At 37.1% G+C, this 20,252-nt stretch overlaps 1 protein-coding gene across 1 annotated transcript in view; it reads left to right on the top strand.

The window, feature by feature from the left end:
- The window catches only part of SPAG16 (sperm associated antigen 16), a 435,834-nt gene that overhangs the window by 287,296 nt on the left and 128,286 nt on the right, over window positions 1-20,252 (top strand). The window contains 1 exon segment of the mRNA XM_009285141.1: window positions 10,727-10,792. Coding sequence (XP_009283416.1) covers window positions 10,727-10,792 — 66 coding nt within the window.

The raw sequence follows: 20,252 nt of genomic DNA, 5'->3' as shown, positions 1-20,252 counted from the left end.
CCTACTTTTTATGTGTAAATGAGTTTATTCCCCCGAAAATTACAGAGCAGACTGCCGTTAATAACTCACAAAACCCGAATGCTGGAATTCTTTTGTCTGAGGCTACATACGTGATATAACTCCTTTAACGGGAACCTACTGTTTACATTTTCTTTCTGCTCAGAGAGGGGCCCATGCCAGAACCCTTACTAGGGAAAAATCCCAGGAAAGATATTTCATGGGGAGTTTTTGTCAATGTAAAATCAAGCTCACAGTGTCCTGTGAGCTGTTTGAATAATGGATCTAATATTTATACAGCATTGAGCTTAGTCATAATACATTTGGTCCCAGCTCTAATCCTGGCAACTCTGACAGTTAGGCTGAACTTTGTAAGAAACATTTTTTTATTTAAGAGGTTATGTAATCATGCTGTAATTTTACAAGAGGGCTCTGAAAAGGCTTCCAGGAGTTTTACTTCTCTTCAGCATCTCTATGGTCCTGTGCCATGATATGAGCATCTTGGGAAAACGGTGCTAAAACAGATGAAGAGCTCTCGCTTCTCAGATGCTAAATGTGTTTATCCCTTCTGCCCCCAATAACCTTGTTAGCACCAGACAAAAACATTTTGGGGAAAGTGTTCATATTGCTTTGGAATAATTTTTTCAATGTTTTTGTTATTTGACTGATCTTCTTGCACATGAAGGACTATGTATTTATGTATATACGTATGTATGTATTTATAACTGATTATGACATTTGTTTTGTTGTGGGATATTCTCAGTAAAGATTTTCTGACTTCAGTCCTCTACATGTGCTTCTTTGAAGGTGACAGAAATAGTTGCATACTCTGTAGTCTTGTAAGTCCAGTCACCAGATACAGTGCCAGTATTGATGGATTAAAAAATATATTTATTCCTATTTCATTTAAGTCATTACATTTATTGGGAAATATTAATAACCTTAACAAAGCTAAACCACTAGAGTGTGTTTTTAATGATTAAAATAATTTTTCTGTGAAATGATCAATAAGGTCTATAAAGCAGGTGGGACTTTCAAAATTGGTGTTTTGCCTAATTCTTTTCCCACTGAGACTGAATACAGGTTTCTACTGGGAGCAGTGCTATGGTGAAAGAGTAATATTGGTAATCCTTAGACTGAGATTCAGCGAGGTACTTCCAATGGGAATGCTTTGTATGATGAAAGTCAAAAGGATGTATTTACACATCTTTTGGTCTGAGCATAAGCATATTTATTGGCATAGGTAATTTCATATGCAACGAAACTTGACATCAGGTGGAAGTTTTTTTCTAGCAAGTGTCCTCATTCTGTGAGTGAAATTGGAAATAATTTTGTCATTAGCTGCAGTAGGCCCCAGATCTGTTTCATTTTGTGATATGTCCTCATGGTAGTGTAAGGCAACGACAAAAAGGATGATGCCTTTTCACACGATGTCTGTATTTCAGCTAAACAAGAGGCCACAAATATGTAAGGCCCATAACTTATAAAGCATGCAAGTTTATGAGACAAAGTTTGCCTGTTCCTAAAGGTAATGGAAGTTAACCATCATATTATTGAGATACTGAGATAGTAATTATTTGTGCTTTGAATGCTAAATAAAACTTAGACATCCAGCAGACTTACTAGAAAATACAACTATTTCCATCACTACCCAGACCTTCTGCTTTACTTTCTCTTTTCTCTAGAAAAATCTCACTTTTGAAAATATTGAAGTGAATTTGATTTTGAAGACTTACAAAATTCTGAATTTGAAATTGCAGAAGATGGGGAATATTTTTGATAGGCATTTACAATCCTTTTTTCTCCTTTCACTCAGAATATGTAGACAGTGTATGCAGGATCTGGTGTATAGAACCTATGGACAGTGTGTTCGTAAGAGCTGATTTCAATGTTTTCTCCTCTTCCACTGGTGATTTTTTTTTTTCAAATTGTGAAATCTAAAGACTTTTTAAAATTAAACTGTTCATTTTTCTTTTCTTTTTTTTTTTTTTTAATTTCAGTGACTTCTTTTTCCAGTGAATAACTTCTTCAATGTTTCTAGCCAAATAGTCTGGATTCTGTTCTCTGATCTCGGTCCCTCAGGTCAGCAATACTGTTATTCCCAAAGCTGCAGAAGTTGGGAACCAGATCATGGTGAGCAAGTGATGTGTTTTCCATTTCTGTTCAGATCCTGGTTTCTTTGACAAGACCCCTACTTTTGGAACTAGTCAATCCCTTCCTGTTGGTTAATGGAGAAAATAGACATCAAAGAAGAACCTGACTTCAAGAGTGCTATTCAGCAATTGCAGGTTAACAAAAGAGAACTGCAGACATGTTCTGTTAAGTTTGCCCTTTTTTGTTTTTCTCATTTTGGTATTTTTCTCTGTGCATCTGCCATTTTAAATTTGGATGAGATGCATTTGATGCATAATGACTGCCAGAACAAAATTCACAGTGTGAATGCAGGAAGCTTACAAATTTGTTTATACCAATAGAAGTAAACACTCTCCAAATAGCTGTCAGACAAGTAATAACTTTGATCTTATTGGCTTAGTTTTGATTTATACTGACTCTTTGAAGGGAAGAAATTCTTCAGCTTTTTCTTTTTTTCTTTTTTTTTTAAACTTTTGAGCCACTATTTGTCTTATTTAATAATCACAGTTGTGTATGTACCTGCTTTTGCCTGTGTACTGTCTTTTTCAGTTAAAAACACTTAGTTTTTCCTTTCTCTTGCCAGGAAAAATAACCAGTGTTCTGGTATGAATTCACATAAGGCAACAGTTTGGCATTTGGGCCAAAATCGAGCTTCTAGTTTTAAAAGCACTAAAATCCTTCAGACTGATGCTCAACTTCTCATCTTCAGATAAGATCAGAAGATAGTGCATCATGTTGCTTTGCTCAGTTGCTGATTTCTTAAGAATTTTGTTACAGGAGCAGAATTGGATTAGCAGGTAAACAAACACAATTCTGGAGTGCAGACACCGAAGACAATGCACAGGAGTGGTAGCTGCAGATGTAGAAGTCGTACGTGAGTAGAAGCTGAACTATATACAACTGAACAGCTTCCCATGCCTTTGTAGTTTCCTTGCAGGCCAGATGATGTTAACTTCTGAACAGAGGAAAAGTAAAAACTTTCCAAATGTGAAACTTAAATTTCCAACCCTTTAGCTTTAAAAGTGGGAAGGAAGAAAGGGTTTCCAATGTAGCCCTCTCATTTTTTCTCATATATAATTAAATTATGTATTCATTGTTTTATTCTGCTTTCATGTAATTTCATTTTCAAAGCCAACAGAAATTCTTTTGTATTTCTTTTCTGTGCTTTCACTACACTCATAACTTTTCCAGTTATATTCCACCAGCAATTTCTGCTCATTTATAATTAATCTTTTTGATCTCTTTTACATTAAAACAATAGAACTCATAATGTTTAATGTTACACAGTCCTTCTAGGTTTCTGTCATTCACTCATTACTCTCCTGAAAATGGTTGGTATGTTTTGCAAAGTATTGGAATACCAAGTTAATTTAAAGTAAATTCTAGTTACGATAAAAATGGGACGCCTAATTCTGTGGGGGAAAAGGCCGTATCCCACGCCGAGAAGTCTGCAGTTATTGGACTTCAGTATATGGGATTTCCCTGGCCATCCCTGCTCTTGCACCACTGATCCTTCCCTCGCTGAAACATTTAAACTCCAGGAGTTACGTTGGATAGGAGGAATGCAATTACCGAATTTGGCTCTTTTGGTGCTGACAGGGTGATGTATGTTCACCTGCCTTACGAATCCTTATTAAGATGCAGTTGCTTCTGTTACTGAAGCCATCTGCAAATATTAGCCGGGGAATAATATACACTGCCTTTAGTGAAAGAATTTCAATATCTTTGAGGGATTATTTATTTATTTATTTATTTTCTTTTGAAGGAATGATAGGTCCAGCAAAGAAATTTCTCCCTCCCCCTCCCTAGATGGTCTGTCACGGCCATGCAGGTGGAACTGTGCTCGTGTGTGATCTCTCCAAGTAGAGAAGACTTTTCTCTCTGTTCACAGAAGCAAGTATAGGAAGGTATCTGCTTGCTATAAAACCTTTTTTCCTCCTTAAATAGTTAGAAGTTTGATGTCTTTTACAGGAGTTTAGTGAGGAGAGAATCCCACACGGTCATGTCTGGTTAAATACTGCCTGTGGTTACAGGTTCCCGCAGACTGCAGTACAAAAATCCAAGTGTCAGTAGAAGACAAAAAGATAATTCACTTTCATCTCAAGAACAAAGCTGAACAGAGGAGCTTTTTTCAACTTTTTTAATTCATGAAACATTCATCTTAGAGTCAGGTTATATTATGCTGGCAAGAATATAATCTGTCAGCATTTCTACTATAAACTCCTGTTTTTAGTGGTTTTTAGGAGAGCCTTAGAGGTTCACTTTGAACAGATTTAGCATGCAAGGTCTTGGCCTAGAAACATACTTTTCCTCCCAATTAAGAAAAATGAATATGACTGCATGTTCAGTGCAAAAGACATAGTAATGCTATGTTCAGGTGAAAGTTCAGATGCAGAAAAATGAGATAATTCAGGAGTGTCCCAGAGCAAGGTTACTTTAGTTTTTTCCATATTTTTAATAGCAGATGTTATTAACTCTGAAGTGAAAGGAAGGCTGGTCTGTGATGAAAAGCATGGCGTTAGGCTTAGCTGGCAGGCAGAGCTCTTTTTCTAGTTTCTATTACCTACCAGCTTTAGAAAAACGCTGTTTCTCAAGTTTATAATGTTTCACAGTATGAAAGTTGTTATATAAGTTCATGCATTTTAAAGAGATTCAAAATTCTCTTCCGTTTCTTCAGGAAGATGTGGTGAATAAAGTTTAGGAAAAAAAAAAAAAGCTGTCTGTGAGAAAGGGAGATCACCATAATAGCAAAGACCCCCAACAGCTGATGTACTTCAACTTTGGTGTACATACCTGCCTCTGTGAATCCTTGTGTAATAAGGCACACAAATGACTGTTGCAAGTTAATTTTATTCCCCAAATACAGGATTACAAAACATCTGAGTAATGCCCTGTCCTTACCTTTGGTCTAACATCAAGAAACAGTCTTCTCCACATGACTTTTTCCCCCAGGGTCTATGCCAAGTGAGGAGAACAGAAGCAGACTCCATGCTGAAGGTTATGTGCTTGAGCTTATTGAGTAAAACCTGTGGTGATGGATGGTAAAATTGTTTTCCAAATTTGTTCACTGCTTACTGTACAGGTACTGTACATCATGTGTTCATAAAAGCCTCTGAGAGAGTAGCTGGGAGATGGATGCTTTTTTCCCTTGTTTTAAGTGGTGCCCTCTGGATGAGACAGGATGGGGCAGATGGAGAAGAGAGCAGTTCTTGCTGTGAGCAGCCGGGCTGGCCTCGCAGGGGACGCACACAGACTTCGTGTGATGCAGGAAATTGCTGAAGTGAGTTATTACGGGCTGGGCTGAAAGGATAGACTAAAAGAAAGGAGCCGTCTTGCGGAGGTAGAGGGGGTAGGTGTTTTTAGACTCTTTCCTCCAGTTTTTGTGTTTACCTGTCATATCCCATGACAATGAGTTTTCTGTCTTTTAAAAATTACCTTGTTATAGCTTGTGCTCTAATAAAGAGATCCAAATCCCTTTTGATGTTTCCAGTGCACCTACTTCAAGGCAACAATGCAGGCAATTCCCCTACAGTGTGGAGTGACTTCAGAGCCCACAGTTCTGCTGGATATGTCACACGTTTCCTTCAGAGCTTGCAAGTGCCTTGCTGATGTGAAGTGCAGGTAGACCAACCAGACAGACCATGTCATGAATAAGGCAAGGATTTGAGTAGGAGTCATGCTTTTAATTTTGCACTTTGCTGTAAAAAGGGAAACCCTTGGCCATATTCAACAAGGGAGACTGAGAGAAAGGTTAGACCTTCCCCAGTGGGTCAATAGCCAGTAGTCACGGTACACTTACTTAACATGATGCTTGTTTTAGGAAAAGTTCAAGTCTAGTGAAGTGAGCTTTCTAAGCATTAGATTATTTGACTTTCTGGAAAAATTTTACCTATGTAAGATCAGAAGTTTCATTCAAGACACTAGTTTTTTTCCCCAAAATAAAATTAAACCTTTCGTGAAAAACTGTTGGGAGGTTTTGTTTGTTTTTGATAAAGAGAATGAGGTGAACAGTTCCACTGTTGAGTGCTTCATGGTTTGAACACTTTTTTTAGTTCAGTCCTTCTGCATGAACATATTTCTTTGAGTTAATTTCTAAATGAACCAAGAAATTACAAAAAATCTCTTATCTGAATACTGTTTAGATAAATCTCATACTTGGATGTTGTTATCTAAAAGCTCATATCATATCAAACTAATAAAGATAATTATGTATTGCACCTAGTATATTACACTCAGCTTGATCTAATGGATAAGTTATCTTGATTTTTTAACTTGGCAAAGCAAGTTTGTTCATGTGCGACTTTTATGTATAGCAGAGCATACTGCATGCAAAATCCAGAAAAATAATAAAAACAGCAGAGTTTAAAAAACATGAGTAGCTTTTAAATGATGCTCAACAGTTTCTGGCTGTGTGTTTTCTCCAGAGGTCTTGTTAGGTTTGGGGGTTTCTTGTTGTTGCTGCTAAATTGGTAATTAAAATAAGTATAGGAAGATTCAACTGCTGTGTTACATAGTTAATGGTTGAACTTAATTCTACTGATGCAAAGAAGCTGTAGTGTATTAATTATGATTGTCTTCAGCCTGTCTTGTCTTGCCCTGGTATTTGTGTATCTATATGGACACAATAGGGAAGATTTACAGCAGAATTTCACTATTGATTCCAAAATCTTGGGCTTTTATCCTATGAAAGTAAGAACTAAAAATCATTTGAATTTAGGTTCCTTGTTTAACTACTTTTGCAGCAGGATTACTGTTCACAGATTCATAGTTCCAAAGGTCAGGCTGCTTTTCTACAGTACTGGATTGTATTTTAAAAAAAGAAATGTTTTCTCTATCTGAAGTCTTTTAGATAGCTCCTGTCCAAGGCAGGCAATTAATGTCTGTGCTCAGTGGAAGCTGAGAGGATGATAGGCTCCATAACATAATGCCATAGTGTTTCTAACCGCTGATTCTAATGTTAATTTATGGGTTCCAAAATAGAAAATTATATGTGTGTGTGCATGTGAATAATCATTTAAAAAAAAACCAACAGTGCAGAACACTTCATATTTTGTTTTCTTTGAACATTGCTATTATCTGTGTATTTTCCACAGAGGAAGAATGTATGGTTATTAATGTAATTGGGCAGTAGCTCAAGGAGTGAATAGAACTGAGATTTCCTCCATTAATATTTCAATCAAGACCTGATGACTCAGTTAACAATAGTAATGTATTCTCCTTAATTTACTGCCCTTCATACTGCTAGGGTGTCTGGATAGACCCCAGGTGGGTTAAATGTGGAAAAAATGGGCCTTTTTACAGCTGCAGAGTTCTGCTCTGATGTTTTGTTGTTTCTCCTATTCTCGATTTGTGATAAAGTTATCTCTGACAGTGGGGTAATGGTCAGTGAGACCTTGAAGGTAGCAGCAAAGGAGCGTAATTTTCCCTAACTGACAACTCCCCTAACATTAAGACAAGCTCCTCCTTTTTCCTCTGCTCTTTTCCTCGTGATACAAGTCCTGGATGTTTGCCCCTGCTCGTCTTGAACCTTAAAGAAATTCAGTTAAATGGCAGATGCATACAGCTGGTTGCTGGACGACAAGAAGCTGTTAGTTAGCCAGGGACCAATTTGCAAGGCGCTCCAGTGAAATTCATCTGAAGAAGAGATGCTCCAAACTTCTCTCCAAGGGAGATTAAGCCTGGGACTTGGACACCCTGTCCACACCTGGTTCAGTTCCACATTGAACGAAGCAGGAGTCCTGGTGGTGTTATGGTAGATTATTTTATAATTAAAGACTGAAAAGCAGAATGCATGTGCAAAAGGGGTATCATTAACTTACTGCTGAGCTCTTGAAGCTGAAAGCTCAGTGCTATCTTAACGTGCACTCTGATCCAAAGAATATTTATTACTGTTTGATTTTGCTGGGACATTACAGCTAAATAGTAATCTTTCCAGTTTTATTTTTATGGCATCTATGTCTGCAGAACTCAGATTTCCTGGTGTTGGTAAAGGAAACACTAGCTGTGCATTGAATAAAAATAAAGTGGCACTTTGGAAATTAAGTTTCAGCAATAATATTGAGAAACATTTTACAGAACCATTGCCTTTGTCTAGCTTTTATTATTATTATTATTACTATTATTAAAATCCTTTTCAGGTGGTTTATACTGAATTGACTTATGGAAGGGAAATCAGAAAGTCCACATTCATTTTGTGGCATGGCATCCATGTGGCTTTCTTTTTTTCTTTGGTTTGTGATACCATGCTTTTTCTGCATTTGTGCAAAGGTTATTGTGTATATGTTGATATTTGAGAATGTCTGCGGGTAAATACTATGCCCTGCTGAGCAACAGCAGTTATTTTACAATGGCTATTTTTCACATGCAAAACATGTACCAACATTTGGGTTGTTACCATGGACTGGGTACAATTGATATTGCTGCTAGGCCACAAGGTAGATTTTATGTCCTTGAAATTTTTTCTTGCTAGACTGCTCATATGTGTTTGGTTATCTTTGTCTCTTATTATGTTATCTTTATCAAGTTTAATTTGTCTGTCAATATCTTGGGAATTTTGTGTAATCACATTTTTATTCCAACAGTGAATTTATAATTGGATAATACTTATTTAAATTTTCTTTTTATCAGGATTTATTGGTTCATATTTTATTATTTAGAAATCATGTAAATATACAAGTTTTTTGGGTGGGGGTTTTTTTAGCACTTTTCCCCCCTGTAAGTCTGTTGAAAACTGTGGAGGACTCAAGAACTGCGCTCTGGCAACATTTTTATGCTTAAAGTGGATGGCCTGCTTGCTCTTTAAGTATAGTGGATTGCTTTTAATAGTCCAGAGCCTTTTTTTCTTGATATATTTGTCTTGCAATCCTGCCATGGGAATAATACTAATTTCCTAGTTTGATCTCAATAGTATATGTGGCCTTGAAGCAGAGACTACTTCAAGACAGAAAAGTAAATGAACAATACAATAAGATACAAAATGGCGCTTGCCAAAGTAGCCTGCTGCCTTTTTTTGGTGACATTTTTTAAACAAAAGGAATTCCATGAAGCATTAAATACTGGAAATTTGTATTCTAATGCCATATGAATGAGACTGGAAAGAGTCTCCTTGGTCTCCAAGTTCAGGCAAAAAATCACATGCAGAAGGTAATTTATTTCCAGACTTTTCAAGCAGCTTCTTACAATTAATGAGAATTTTTTATCCCCACTACTTGGAGAGGAGAGGAGTTTTCACATCTCACTGTTTGAGAACTATCTTCTAATTTCCAACTGAAATTTATCTGCAGATAATGAATATCCATATGTTCCTGCGTCAACACTGCTCTTCAGCTTCAATAGCTCTTTTCCCTCTTTGCTCTTAACCCCTGAGATATTTACAACAGCAATCTAATCCCCTTTAACTGCTGTTTTGTTGGACTGAGTTCTCCTAAATGGTTCAGAGATGTAATATGAACTACAGGGTATTATTGAGTAGTGTCCCTCCAGAATTACTTTGTGGTCAAACCTCATTAACTACTTTCCTGAAATGACTTGTTGCAAACAGTGAGAATATACTGATAAAGCAAGCTGATAAAAAAAAATGTAGGAGGTTTTGTCAATGAAAAAGAGAATTAAAATACCTTATGTCGGAGAAGGAGTGATTTTTTTTTTTTCCCCAGATTTGGAAAATATAAATGGAATTAAGCTGATGGTATAAACTCTAAAAGCATGACAGAGGTATGATTAACCTATGTTACCCCTGCTCCTGAGAGACTTATTCAAGCTGGAATAAGTACAAAGAAGGCTACTAGGATGAGTAGAGGAATTTCAGATCTTGGTTTGGGGTTTTTTCTTCTCTCCAGAAAAATGCAAGAAATTGTCTTTCGATTCCAGTGAAAATAAAATGGTTTCTTAGAGAGAAAACTTGTTCTTCAGGATATGATTACACTGTTCAAAGCTGGGTTTCACTTTTAATAGAAAGTATTTTTGTTACTATTACCCATGAAACCAGTGATTTTTATGAAAACAGAGAAGTGTGTCTTTTTTTAATACCTCTGTCTTCCCATCTTGAAGACTTCAGATTTTTTAGCAGGAGATACTGTGGTTGGATGCCTCCTGTACTGGGAGAACAAGTCAGATATCAGTGATGACATCTGACATATGTTACTGTACTATGTAGGTCACTTAGGGCCTAATGTGAAAGATGACAAAAAATAATTAATTTTGATTTCATGATTGTGATTCCTTAAGGAAGACTTTAATGGTGTGTGTGGAATATCGAGAGACATGTACTGAGTCACTGCCTAAGAGCAAGAGCTCAGTCTTTTGGAAGCAGTGATTACACCTTCTAATTCAAACCCTCTGGCGAGGGAGATGGCTTTTTTTCATGACATTGGAATGCATCTTTTCTGCTAGCTATTATGTGAAGTAAGGATATATTTCCTTAGTAATTGTGAGAAATGTGTTCCTCTTCTAGCAACCAGGAGCTGTTTTTTTAGCACACAAAGTGCCTTGGTTTGCACACAGCCATAAAATCAAGGTCTTTCTGTTTACAAGGGTATAGAATAATTCATATCACTGTAACTTATTTAATTGCTTTCTTTTTATGTTTAGTTCCTAGGGTCTCCGTGTTTACACGTTCTATGGCCATCTGCATTCCTGTAATCATGCTACATTCAACATGGAGGTAAGTTCTGCGTATGAATTCCTTTTTTTTTTTTTTTTTTTTGTTAATCATCATGTTGCTTGCTCTGGTAAATACTGTCATGCACTCTGGTGAAAAATATACCCCTGCAACTGAATTCAGTATTAGTAATGACTTCTAGAGCAGTTCAGTGTGGCACAGACCTGCCAGTATTCTTTTCTTTTTTTTTTTTTTTTTTTGTTAATCATCATGTTGCTTGCTCTGGTAAATACTGTCATGCACTCTGGTGAAAAATATACCCCTGCAACTGAATTCAGTATTAGTAATGACTTCTAGAGCAGTTCAGTGTGGCACAGACCTGCCAGCCAGAGCAGAGTTCCAGATACTGCTATAATAAAGCTGCCCCCTTCTTGCACCTACCTCCTTTCTCCTTTGATCAGTGCATGATATCTAAGCCATTCTCCTTTGTCATGATCATTTAGTTACATTACTTAAATGAAGTTTGCTGTTAGTTTTTTTCCTGGATGGTTAATTTTATAGTTGTTGTCTAAAATGCATCATTTTTGTTGGGATTGGTAACAGAGTGTGATCTGAATGCCTGTTAACTTTGGAAGGGAAGTGATTTTTCCAAAATGTTTCTTTGAGGTGATATGAAATATTCTGCAATGATCAAAACATTTATGATGTATGGTTCCTCTAGCTCTCCTGACCACACTGCTCTTTAAAACTGGTGTGGAAGTGGTGAGGCATGTGCTGGTTTCTGCTACCACTTGCACTCTTTTCTCTCAGGGACCATCTTTCCTGAAAAATATCCCAGTGGTGTTCCTGCTCCCTGTGCTCTCACTGCCATTTTTATTACAAGCAGAGCAAGGTACTAATTTTTACTGTAGGAGATCCTGAATATTCTCCTCTTGTTCAGTATCAGCTACTGCTTTACCAACTGCTTACGTCAACCCTGTGTGTTTATAGGGCAAACCCTAGGGGTTGACATAGCAGAAAGTGTGGGATAAGCTTGTGTCAAGGAGGGGAATAAGAATTCCCAAGGCATCTTAATCCTTTCTTGGCCGCATGCGTGTATCTGTATATTTGACAGGCACAACATGCCTCTCAGTATTTTAAAACTCTGTGGTGTAGAACAAAAAATATTTAACAGTAGCAAGAATTATGAGGGAAATACTATAGCAATACTATAGCACTGTCTTTAGAGCATGAGGCTCTTTGTAAATACTCACGTTAATGTGACCTATAATGATTAACAGGAAGCTTAAAGACTGTGTGCTGATAATCTTCCAGATAAGCATGTTATTTTGATAAAGAATATTATAGTTGGCATTAAACTCTAGACAAAAATCATTGGTTGACATTCTCAATGATTGAATTAGTAAAAATGGAAACAACTAGTGCAGCATTGATTAAACTGAATGAGGAATATAATTTCAGAAGCTGTAATTGCAGTTATATAAATTAACTCTGTATGTACTAGAAAACTACTGAAAAGACTAAGTAGCTGGTCCCGAGTTGTACAAGTTACAGTTGTCACATTGGTTGGCTAGCAAAGCAAGTGCTGTATTTCAACCAAATATAGCACCAGAGAACTGTTTTCTTACCCTCTAGTGCTTGCCCACTAAGAAATTAAAATATTCCACCCTAAGCAAACTGCTTAAGGTGTTTTGAGTGACTTTTTTTTTTTGTTAAAAGATGCATGTTTTATGAGGAAAAAAGGTTTTTATAGACACATTAGTATTTTCAACAATACTTTCATGGGAAAGATTCTGGAGATTGATCATGTACTATTAGGACAAAGGTGCAACATCACTTCTAGAGTGGCCAGCAGAAAGCCTAATGGTTAGACCTGGCCAAAGAAGCTTTGGAGCCAGGCAAAGATTTGTTGGAAAAGTCTGGTTTCTTAAGTCTGAAATGGCCAAACAGAAGGCTGATTGCTGACAGAATCCTACCTGGATTTTTTTTAATTTTTATTTTTATTTTTTTATATCCTAATGTCTGCAGATCCCATGCTTTGTCAAAAGTCTTGTGTATAGGGTCGGACTGTGTGGGTGCAGTGCTTTAATGGTGAAAGATCCCAAGAGATTCACTCCTTTTTCTGCTTAGGATATAGGTCAGTTTAAGTAGGCTCCTAAGTCACTTCAGTAGGCTTGTGATAGTCGTGTTTCAGGCTGCTTGGTGCCCACAGGATTTTTGAAAGAACATGAAATGCTAATTACACAATGTCCTGTAGAGAAAATACAGAACAAATTTTCCTGTTAGATCAGAGAGCCATCCAGGCAGTGTGTCCAAAAATTAACAAATATTTTAGGGGAAGAGTACTGTATGAGGAAGAAGGAAAAAAAAGAATAGTACATTTATACGAATTGAATAAATCCTCATTAAACTCTGTGAAACTGATTAAATCTGAGTTATTTACTGTACCATGCTTCTGAAACTAGTTAAAACTGTTTTAGTTTTGTTAAGTGGGTGACATTTAAAGCCAGAACCCTTAACAGTGTTCAGAGTCCATAATTAGCAATTTTTCTGTGGAACATAACTGCCAGTTTGGCACCTGAAACGTGGCCATTTGTTGGAGGCTCTCTTGCTGGGGCATGAGCTCTCTGGAGAATCTGGCGGATAGTCACATTGCCCTGATAGATACTCTGCTCTAACTTCTGTAGTTGTGGTTATGTCAGGACTTAAAAGTTAACGCTTTCAGCAGTGTATAAATTCTGTGGTTTTCCAAGTTGGTTCTCTGCCTGTGGAAAGCTTGAGAAAATTTGAGCAAAATCCATATAGCTGCTTTTGAATTGAAAATGTAGAAAAATGCATCTTTCCTCCTAAAAGTTAATGTTACTGCCCCTTTTACTCCCATGTCCCCGTAACACAACTAACTTTGTAGAGAAAAATGTTTCATATGTTTCTTTTCCACTGAGGGCTAAACCTTTGAGTAGAAACATGTGCGTGTGCTTGTAAGGGTGGTTTTTTAGAGGCTACTGTGTGTGCTCCAATTCTCTTCAAAGGCTCTAAGTGCGGTAAAAGACACGTGAACATATCTTACATGGGAAAGCAAAGATACCCACTCTAGGGAAACCCAGGTAAGACTGCACCTAAAAGGCAATGTAATTTCCCCAGTTTTTGAACGTTACTGGGATTTGAGGTTACCCCACTTAATTGTTGGATTCCATACGATTTCACAAATGTAGGCTCATGGTGGGCAAAAGGTGGTGTAGGGAGCCCCATTGCTACCAAAGTCCCTACATCTGGACATCAAGGCAGGGATGTCCAAGTCAGCCCTGGCCCTCTCCTTCTGTCTTGTGGATAATTATGGAGAGGATATTATGCATCTGCATAATTTATGCAAAGATGAAAAATCAAACCACTAACATTTTTACATTAGTACATGTTTTTGATCAACAACTAGGGGAAAACAATGCAATTTCATACAGTAGAATTCATACAAGGAATGGTGATCTCTTCTTGAATGTTGGCATGTAATATAAAATCTAAGTATGGCCTAAATAGTGTTTGAAATAAGTTTTGTACATACTTTGTACAGCATTTTCCCAGCTTGGCAAATCACCTATGCTAATAAAGTGTAAAGACTATGGATGCTTGGTTGAATCATTATGAATTTAAAGTAGACCAAAATTTGCTCCCTTATGTGTATGTATATATGTGTTTATGTTCAAATAAGAGTATGATTATCATTATCATTTACCTGTGTTTATCTGTATCTGCCATGCTGTGCTTGTATGTTGTCTGCAGGTTAAGAAATCATTACAGAGGTTACCAAGTTTCCTTAAAACGAAAAAGTATTTTTGGAATTACAGTTTATATTAGGAAAACCTAAAAGACTATAAAAAATGTGCTTGATAGCAACTGCCCAATTTTACCTCCCCAAGCCAAAATGCAAACAGCATTTATGTCATTCTTCCATTGATTTACTGAAGGACAAATAATATCAGACAGTTTTTAAACAAAAACAAAATTTCAATTTTGTTTACCTCTTCAGCAGTCCAGTTGCTGTCAGCTATCATTTAGCTGGGCCAATAATATTGATATTTGATGTCAGTTCTTATTCATTGCTGCACCCAAATGATGCAAAAGTCAGATCTTTCAGATGTTTCTATGGATGGCCAAATAAAGCCAGGGATGTCTGACCGCATCTAACAGACACAAACAAGAAAAGAACAGAATACAAAATCAAAACCCAATCTGCTCTTATTGTTATTTATGTATTCAAAGTGTTTACCTCTCTATATAAACTGAAAGACAGTTACTTACAAAGGTTACCTAGTAATATCAAACGTGTTCAATTATACATGCAAAAGGGCTAATAGGTTCTTCCTCTAGTTTATTTCTGTCTCCATGCATAAGAGATATAATTACAGAACTGAATTACATTTTAAATACAGATTTTAGTATCATTAGTTAACCATTTTCAGGCCATCGAACGTTGTCAGAAGTGAAAAAATAAATCTATTCTGTCTCCGTGTCATGGCAAAGAACAAAAACTGCATCAAAATACTCTCATTTCACTTGTTGGCAAAAAGCTCTTTCTGATAATAGTGAAACTCTCAGGAAACTGCTAGAATCCACTTCCAGATCCATTCTCTGAAATATTAATGTTTTTGGAAATCATTTTTCTGGAATGCTCTTTTCCCTTGGCCAGGCATACTGTTCAATCACTTCCCATCATCTCTGACACTATTGTTATTCACAGACCCCTACACTTAGCACATATGTGCCTGTTTTACGCATTCTGTGTAGACCAGATAAGATGTTCTGAAACCACTCTAGAAGAATCGGGTAGATCCATCTTTATTTTGATCAGTTTAAATATTCTTGCTATCCAACTCCGATATCAGTCTTAATATAGAAGGCTAGATAAACAAGTGAGAATATCCCTACCAGATATCCTAGAGGTAAAAAAGTTCCTCCACCTCTTTCTGTCAGGAAGCTCCAATACGTATGGACTTATCTAACCATGTTCAGAAGGCCAAGGAAATTCATGATGCATTGGTTTGTATGGGGGTGGCTCTCCCAAGGTGCTGTATTTCTGTGTCCCTGAGAAAAGAGACAGTCTTTTAGCAAAGGTACTTCAATGGGACTGAAAAAAATCCGAGCCTGATTTTTAAATGTCACACCTTGTTTGTGTCATTCAGCTTCCCGTCACCATTTCTGGTTCATTATCAGAGATTGCTTGCAAAGAAAAAATTAGTAATCAGTGTCATACACCTCAATAAGTCAATGACAGAGAAAAATCCTTTTTTTCTTTCATGCATAGCAGATGATGGTGACCACACGAAACCTTTAGTGTCAGTGTTTAAATGCACCAACTGCCCCTAGAGTTTACCTCTGCACTTCCAAATCAGCCAAAATGCAGTTCCTTCGCTGTCTTAGTTTGGGAGAAATTTGGCTTGCTGGATTATTTTTGGATCAATTTCTCAGTTATAATTTCTTCTGAAAAAAAAAAATTTTCTGTTAGTCTTAAAGTTTGTTTAATCAAGGCCCAGGTTGCCTTCAGAAACTTGGAATTAACCAGCCCTTCTATTCTCCCCAGTGTAATTTATTTGTCTGAGATTTTAAACCCAGTCCTGTCAAGATTACTAACTGAAAATAATCACAGGTCAAGAAAATTCACCTTCTTTTGTTGTAAGTGTTTGACACTTTGTATTTTGAGAGGTGAGGTTAGCTCCTTCTGCCACAGGACCTCTCTTCTCCAGCCTCAGGGTTTAGATCTTTCCTTCATTAACCACAGGGTTGACTTTTTAAATTTTTTTTAAACCCAGGAATCCCTTCTGGTGCTCTTTGTTGTCACCATGCATGTACTCTCAGTAAATCACAAAGTATCCTGTAACATTCACCCAAACAAACAGGCAAAAGCTTAGATTTGAGAAGACCTTCTTTTGTTCTTCTTCCTGATGGAAGGTTCCAGGAAAGTATTTCAAACCCATCAAGAAATGGAAAGTGAAGAATCTTACTGTAACATTGACCATTTCTGAAAAAGCCACTGCCTCGTGTTGTCTTTCCTTGCTTTGCCATGGAAAAAAAGGAATGTAGTTTTTCCCAATAATGATATTTGTAAAGACATCACTTTCAGCCTTCTCTGTCACCAGGCATTACAAGATGGATATCTGTCTGTCTGTGGGTATTGCCTTAAGGCCTCATGTTCTCTAAGAGGTGTTGTGTTCCTACCCGGTCAATCCTTTCAAGTCCCCTCTTTGCGATATGTACTCTTTGCTGGGTAACAGTAGTTCTACGTGGTCTTGGTGCTGTGAATGCAAGACAAACCTCAGGTTAACGTCATGTCTACTAGTACCTGGACTCTGTAATTATAAAGCGAAGTAACTGAGGGACAGCTGCTTTTCCTTGGGAGCAAGCTGCATATACCATGATGGCTGAAAGTTTCTAGTCATGATCACTGGGACTTCTGTGCTCCAGAAGTGGACTACATGGAGATTGTGTAGATGAGGAACATCTACACAAGGAAGGTAGGAAGCAGGGCAGGTGCCTGCCATCATACTGTCTCATTCATTCGTGCTATGGCTAATGTTCATTTATATTGTTAGTAAATGAACAAGAGAATTGACCTGCTAACTTTATACTTCAGTGCTAATCAAACATACATTTACTCAAATTTTAGACTGTATTTATAGAATATTATGAAATATTCTGTGAGTATTTTAAATCTGGAAAATTTTCAACCTGGGAAACTGAATATTTCCTTTTGGAGGTAGGCAGTATACCTGGCCCCTTGTAATTTTTTAAATTAATTATAACTTGCACTTTAGGATGTCCTGCTGTCCCCCACCTTGAGTGGGACACCATGCTGTGTCTCACTGGGAAGCGCTGCTCTAAGCAAAATGAGAAAGAAGGCTGTTTGTCACACAGCCAAACTGTAATGCTTCTGAGACGTGGAGACAATCCAGAGGTAGGCAGAGAAGTTTTGAACCAGCAGTAAATGAAATATTTAACTTTTCTAATTGAAGCTTTTAATCAGATTTTGCTCTCCTTTAAATCTTTGTGTATAATGAAGCTTTGTCTCAACTCTTCATGATAAAAGTTTGGGGCAATGCTTAGACATTTGGATTTTGGACAACTCTGTAAAGCCCAAGAAGAGAAAATGTGGCATCACTTTTAACTAGCTTTAACATAATTTGGTTTTGAGTAACTTTAAAAAACCTGTATGTTTTAGGTCAGATTGGCCCTTGGAAAGATCCTCAGCAGAAACTGATAATTAACTTACCATACAGTATTTTCTTTTATGTTTTCAGACTTTCTATTTACAAATATAAACATATTGTTATGTCCATTTGCTTATTAGTATAACTGAAAGAAAAAGAGATCATCCCCTTTAATGTGATTTTGTTTGCTTAATTCTATGTTCTGCAGTGAATGTGACCCTCTATGTCTACAATACATGAAGCAAGCACTGCTTAGCATGCAAAACTGCTAGCAGTGTGGAAAACTTTGCCCTTCTTTCTCAGAGGAGAAGAATTAATTTGTGTATCCTAAAGAACAAGGATTTTTTAAAATTACATCTCCTGGCCCAGCACGCCAGACTTCCCTGTGGCAGATGTACACTGTGGGTCCAGGCCCCAGTATAATTCATTTTTCATTTTAACAACTGGTTTTTAAACGTGCCATTTTGCAAAACAAACAAAATCAGAATACGAAGATACATCTAGATTCTTTTAAATTCAATTTCCCACCTGCAATACAGTCAAACTTGCCTCTCTATGTGATATTTCACAGGAAATAATGTTTTAAAATACATGAGAAAGCAGCATACCATCCCTACGCTCTATCCTGTAACTCTCCCATGTGACAGTCATTTTCTTGATAAATTGTGAGACTTTTATCCGCAGTGCCGTTGTTATCACTGACTTGAATGGGAATGATTGCAGACGCTCAGCGCTGAGCTGTAAGGCTGGGGCTCCAGACGCGCCTGCTGATGCTGAATCTGCTCACCTCTGGCTCACCCAGCACTCCCAGTTTGCTGTGTTCAGGTGTGGATGGGGGCTCACGTTAATTAGCCAGGTTACCTGTTGAAATAGATGCTGTCAGTATAGTTTTGCATTGGTTACAAACAGAGAGGTAACAGCTTTTCCAACAAAAAGCATGTTTGTGCAAAGTTAACTCTTCAGAAGGGCTTAAACTAAATTTTTTTTAGAGACGTTAGAGACGTGGCTTTAGTTTAGAGCAATGATTTGTGTTTGGTAAGAGGACTCTTGAACTGTTTACCACTTATCAAATCATGGCCAAAGGGAAGCAGGGTGCTTGAAACAATGCTGCATACATGGTTGTGTAGCACGTGGCTTTATACAATACAAAGTTGGATTTAAAATTAATTTATACAAGAGTGAAAGTAGGGCTGAATTTGGAAAGGCCTCTCTGTTATGAAAATGCAATTAATCTGTAGTTGAATAAATATCACTGTTAGCAGGTACTTGAATATCAGAATGATTTAATCTGAAAATAATTGAGAATGCATAGCTGAAGTCCATCAGGCAAAGGAATACACATTATTCTATTTTGATATTTAGCTGTTTTTTTGTGAGGAAGTTCTTGAAATAATGGGATAAGATTTGTTGAACTGATCATTCTTTCACCTGAGATACTTTGAAACTGTGAGAAACGTTCGTACACCTACCAGGGTTCAGAATTGGGCAAGCTTCTGTGAATACATTTTATATATTGTTGATATTTCTTCTTTATGCATTTTGTTTCCTTTAAAAAATGCTGAAAGACAAGAGCCAAATATTAAGTTGAACTTTTTCATTTTATACGTTCCTTTGATAGTTTCTGTTTAAAAAAAGCACACGTAGTTTACTGACACTTACTTTCTTTCAGTGACTTAGATGTTCTGCATTTCAAAATAGACAATTTCACATTTCAAAAATAGATCTGTTGCCACTAATATTAATTTATGAATTTATGAAAGTATGTATTACATCTAATATTAACATTATTGCAATGGATACTACCCAGATTTTAAAAATTTACTTATTTAGACTTTAAGGAACTGAATGACAATAAAATCTCTGTACACGAACATGGCATACCCTAGGAATTTGTTATGCTTATTGCTCTCAGGAGTGTCTAATCAGGTAATGATGGCACCTAACTTCACTTTAGTCATAGTATCTCTCAAAATACAGATGGCATACCCTAGGAATTTGTTATGCTTATTGCTCTCAGGAGTGTCTAATCAGGTAATGATGGCACCTAACTTCACTTTAGTCATAGTATCTCTCAAAATACAGAGAAGCGTTCTATAAGCGGCTGGCAGAAGTCTCTCAATCGCTAGCCCTTGTTCTCGTGGGGGACTTCAACTTCCCGGACATCTGCTGGAAATACAACACAGCAGAGAGGAAGCAGTCTAGGAGGTTCGGTGGGAGATGTGGTGGTCGGAGGCCGTCTTGGGCTTAGCGACCATGAAATGATAGAATTCTCGCTTCTTGGTGAAGTAAGGAGGGGGGGCAGCAAAACCGCAACCATGGACTTCCGG

Source organism: Aptenodytes forsteri, unplaced genomic scaffold, assembly GCF_000699145.1.
Source record: "Aptenodytes forsteri isolate BGI_AS27 unplaced genomic scaffold, ASM69914v1 Scaffold264, whole genome shotgun sequence".
NCBI classification, from domain to species: Eukaryota; Metazoa; Chordata; class Aves; order Sphenisciformes; family Spheniscidae; genus Aptenodytes; species Aptenodytes forsteri.
This window is presented reverse-complemented; position numbering and strand designations above follow the sequence as displayed.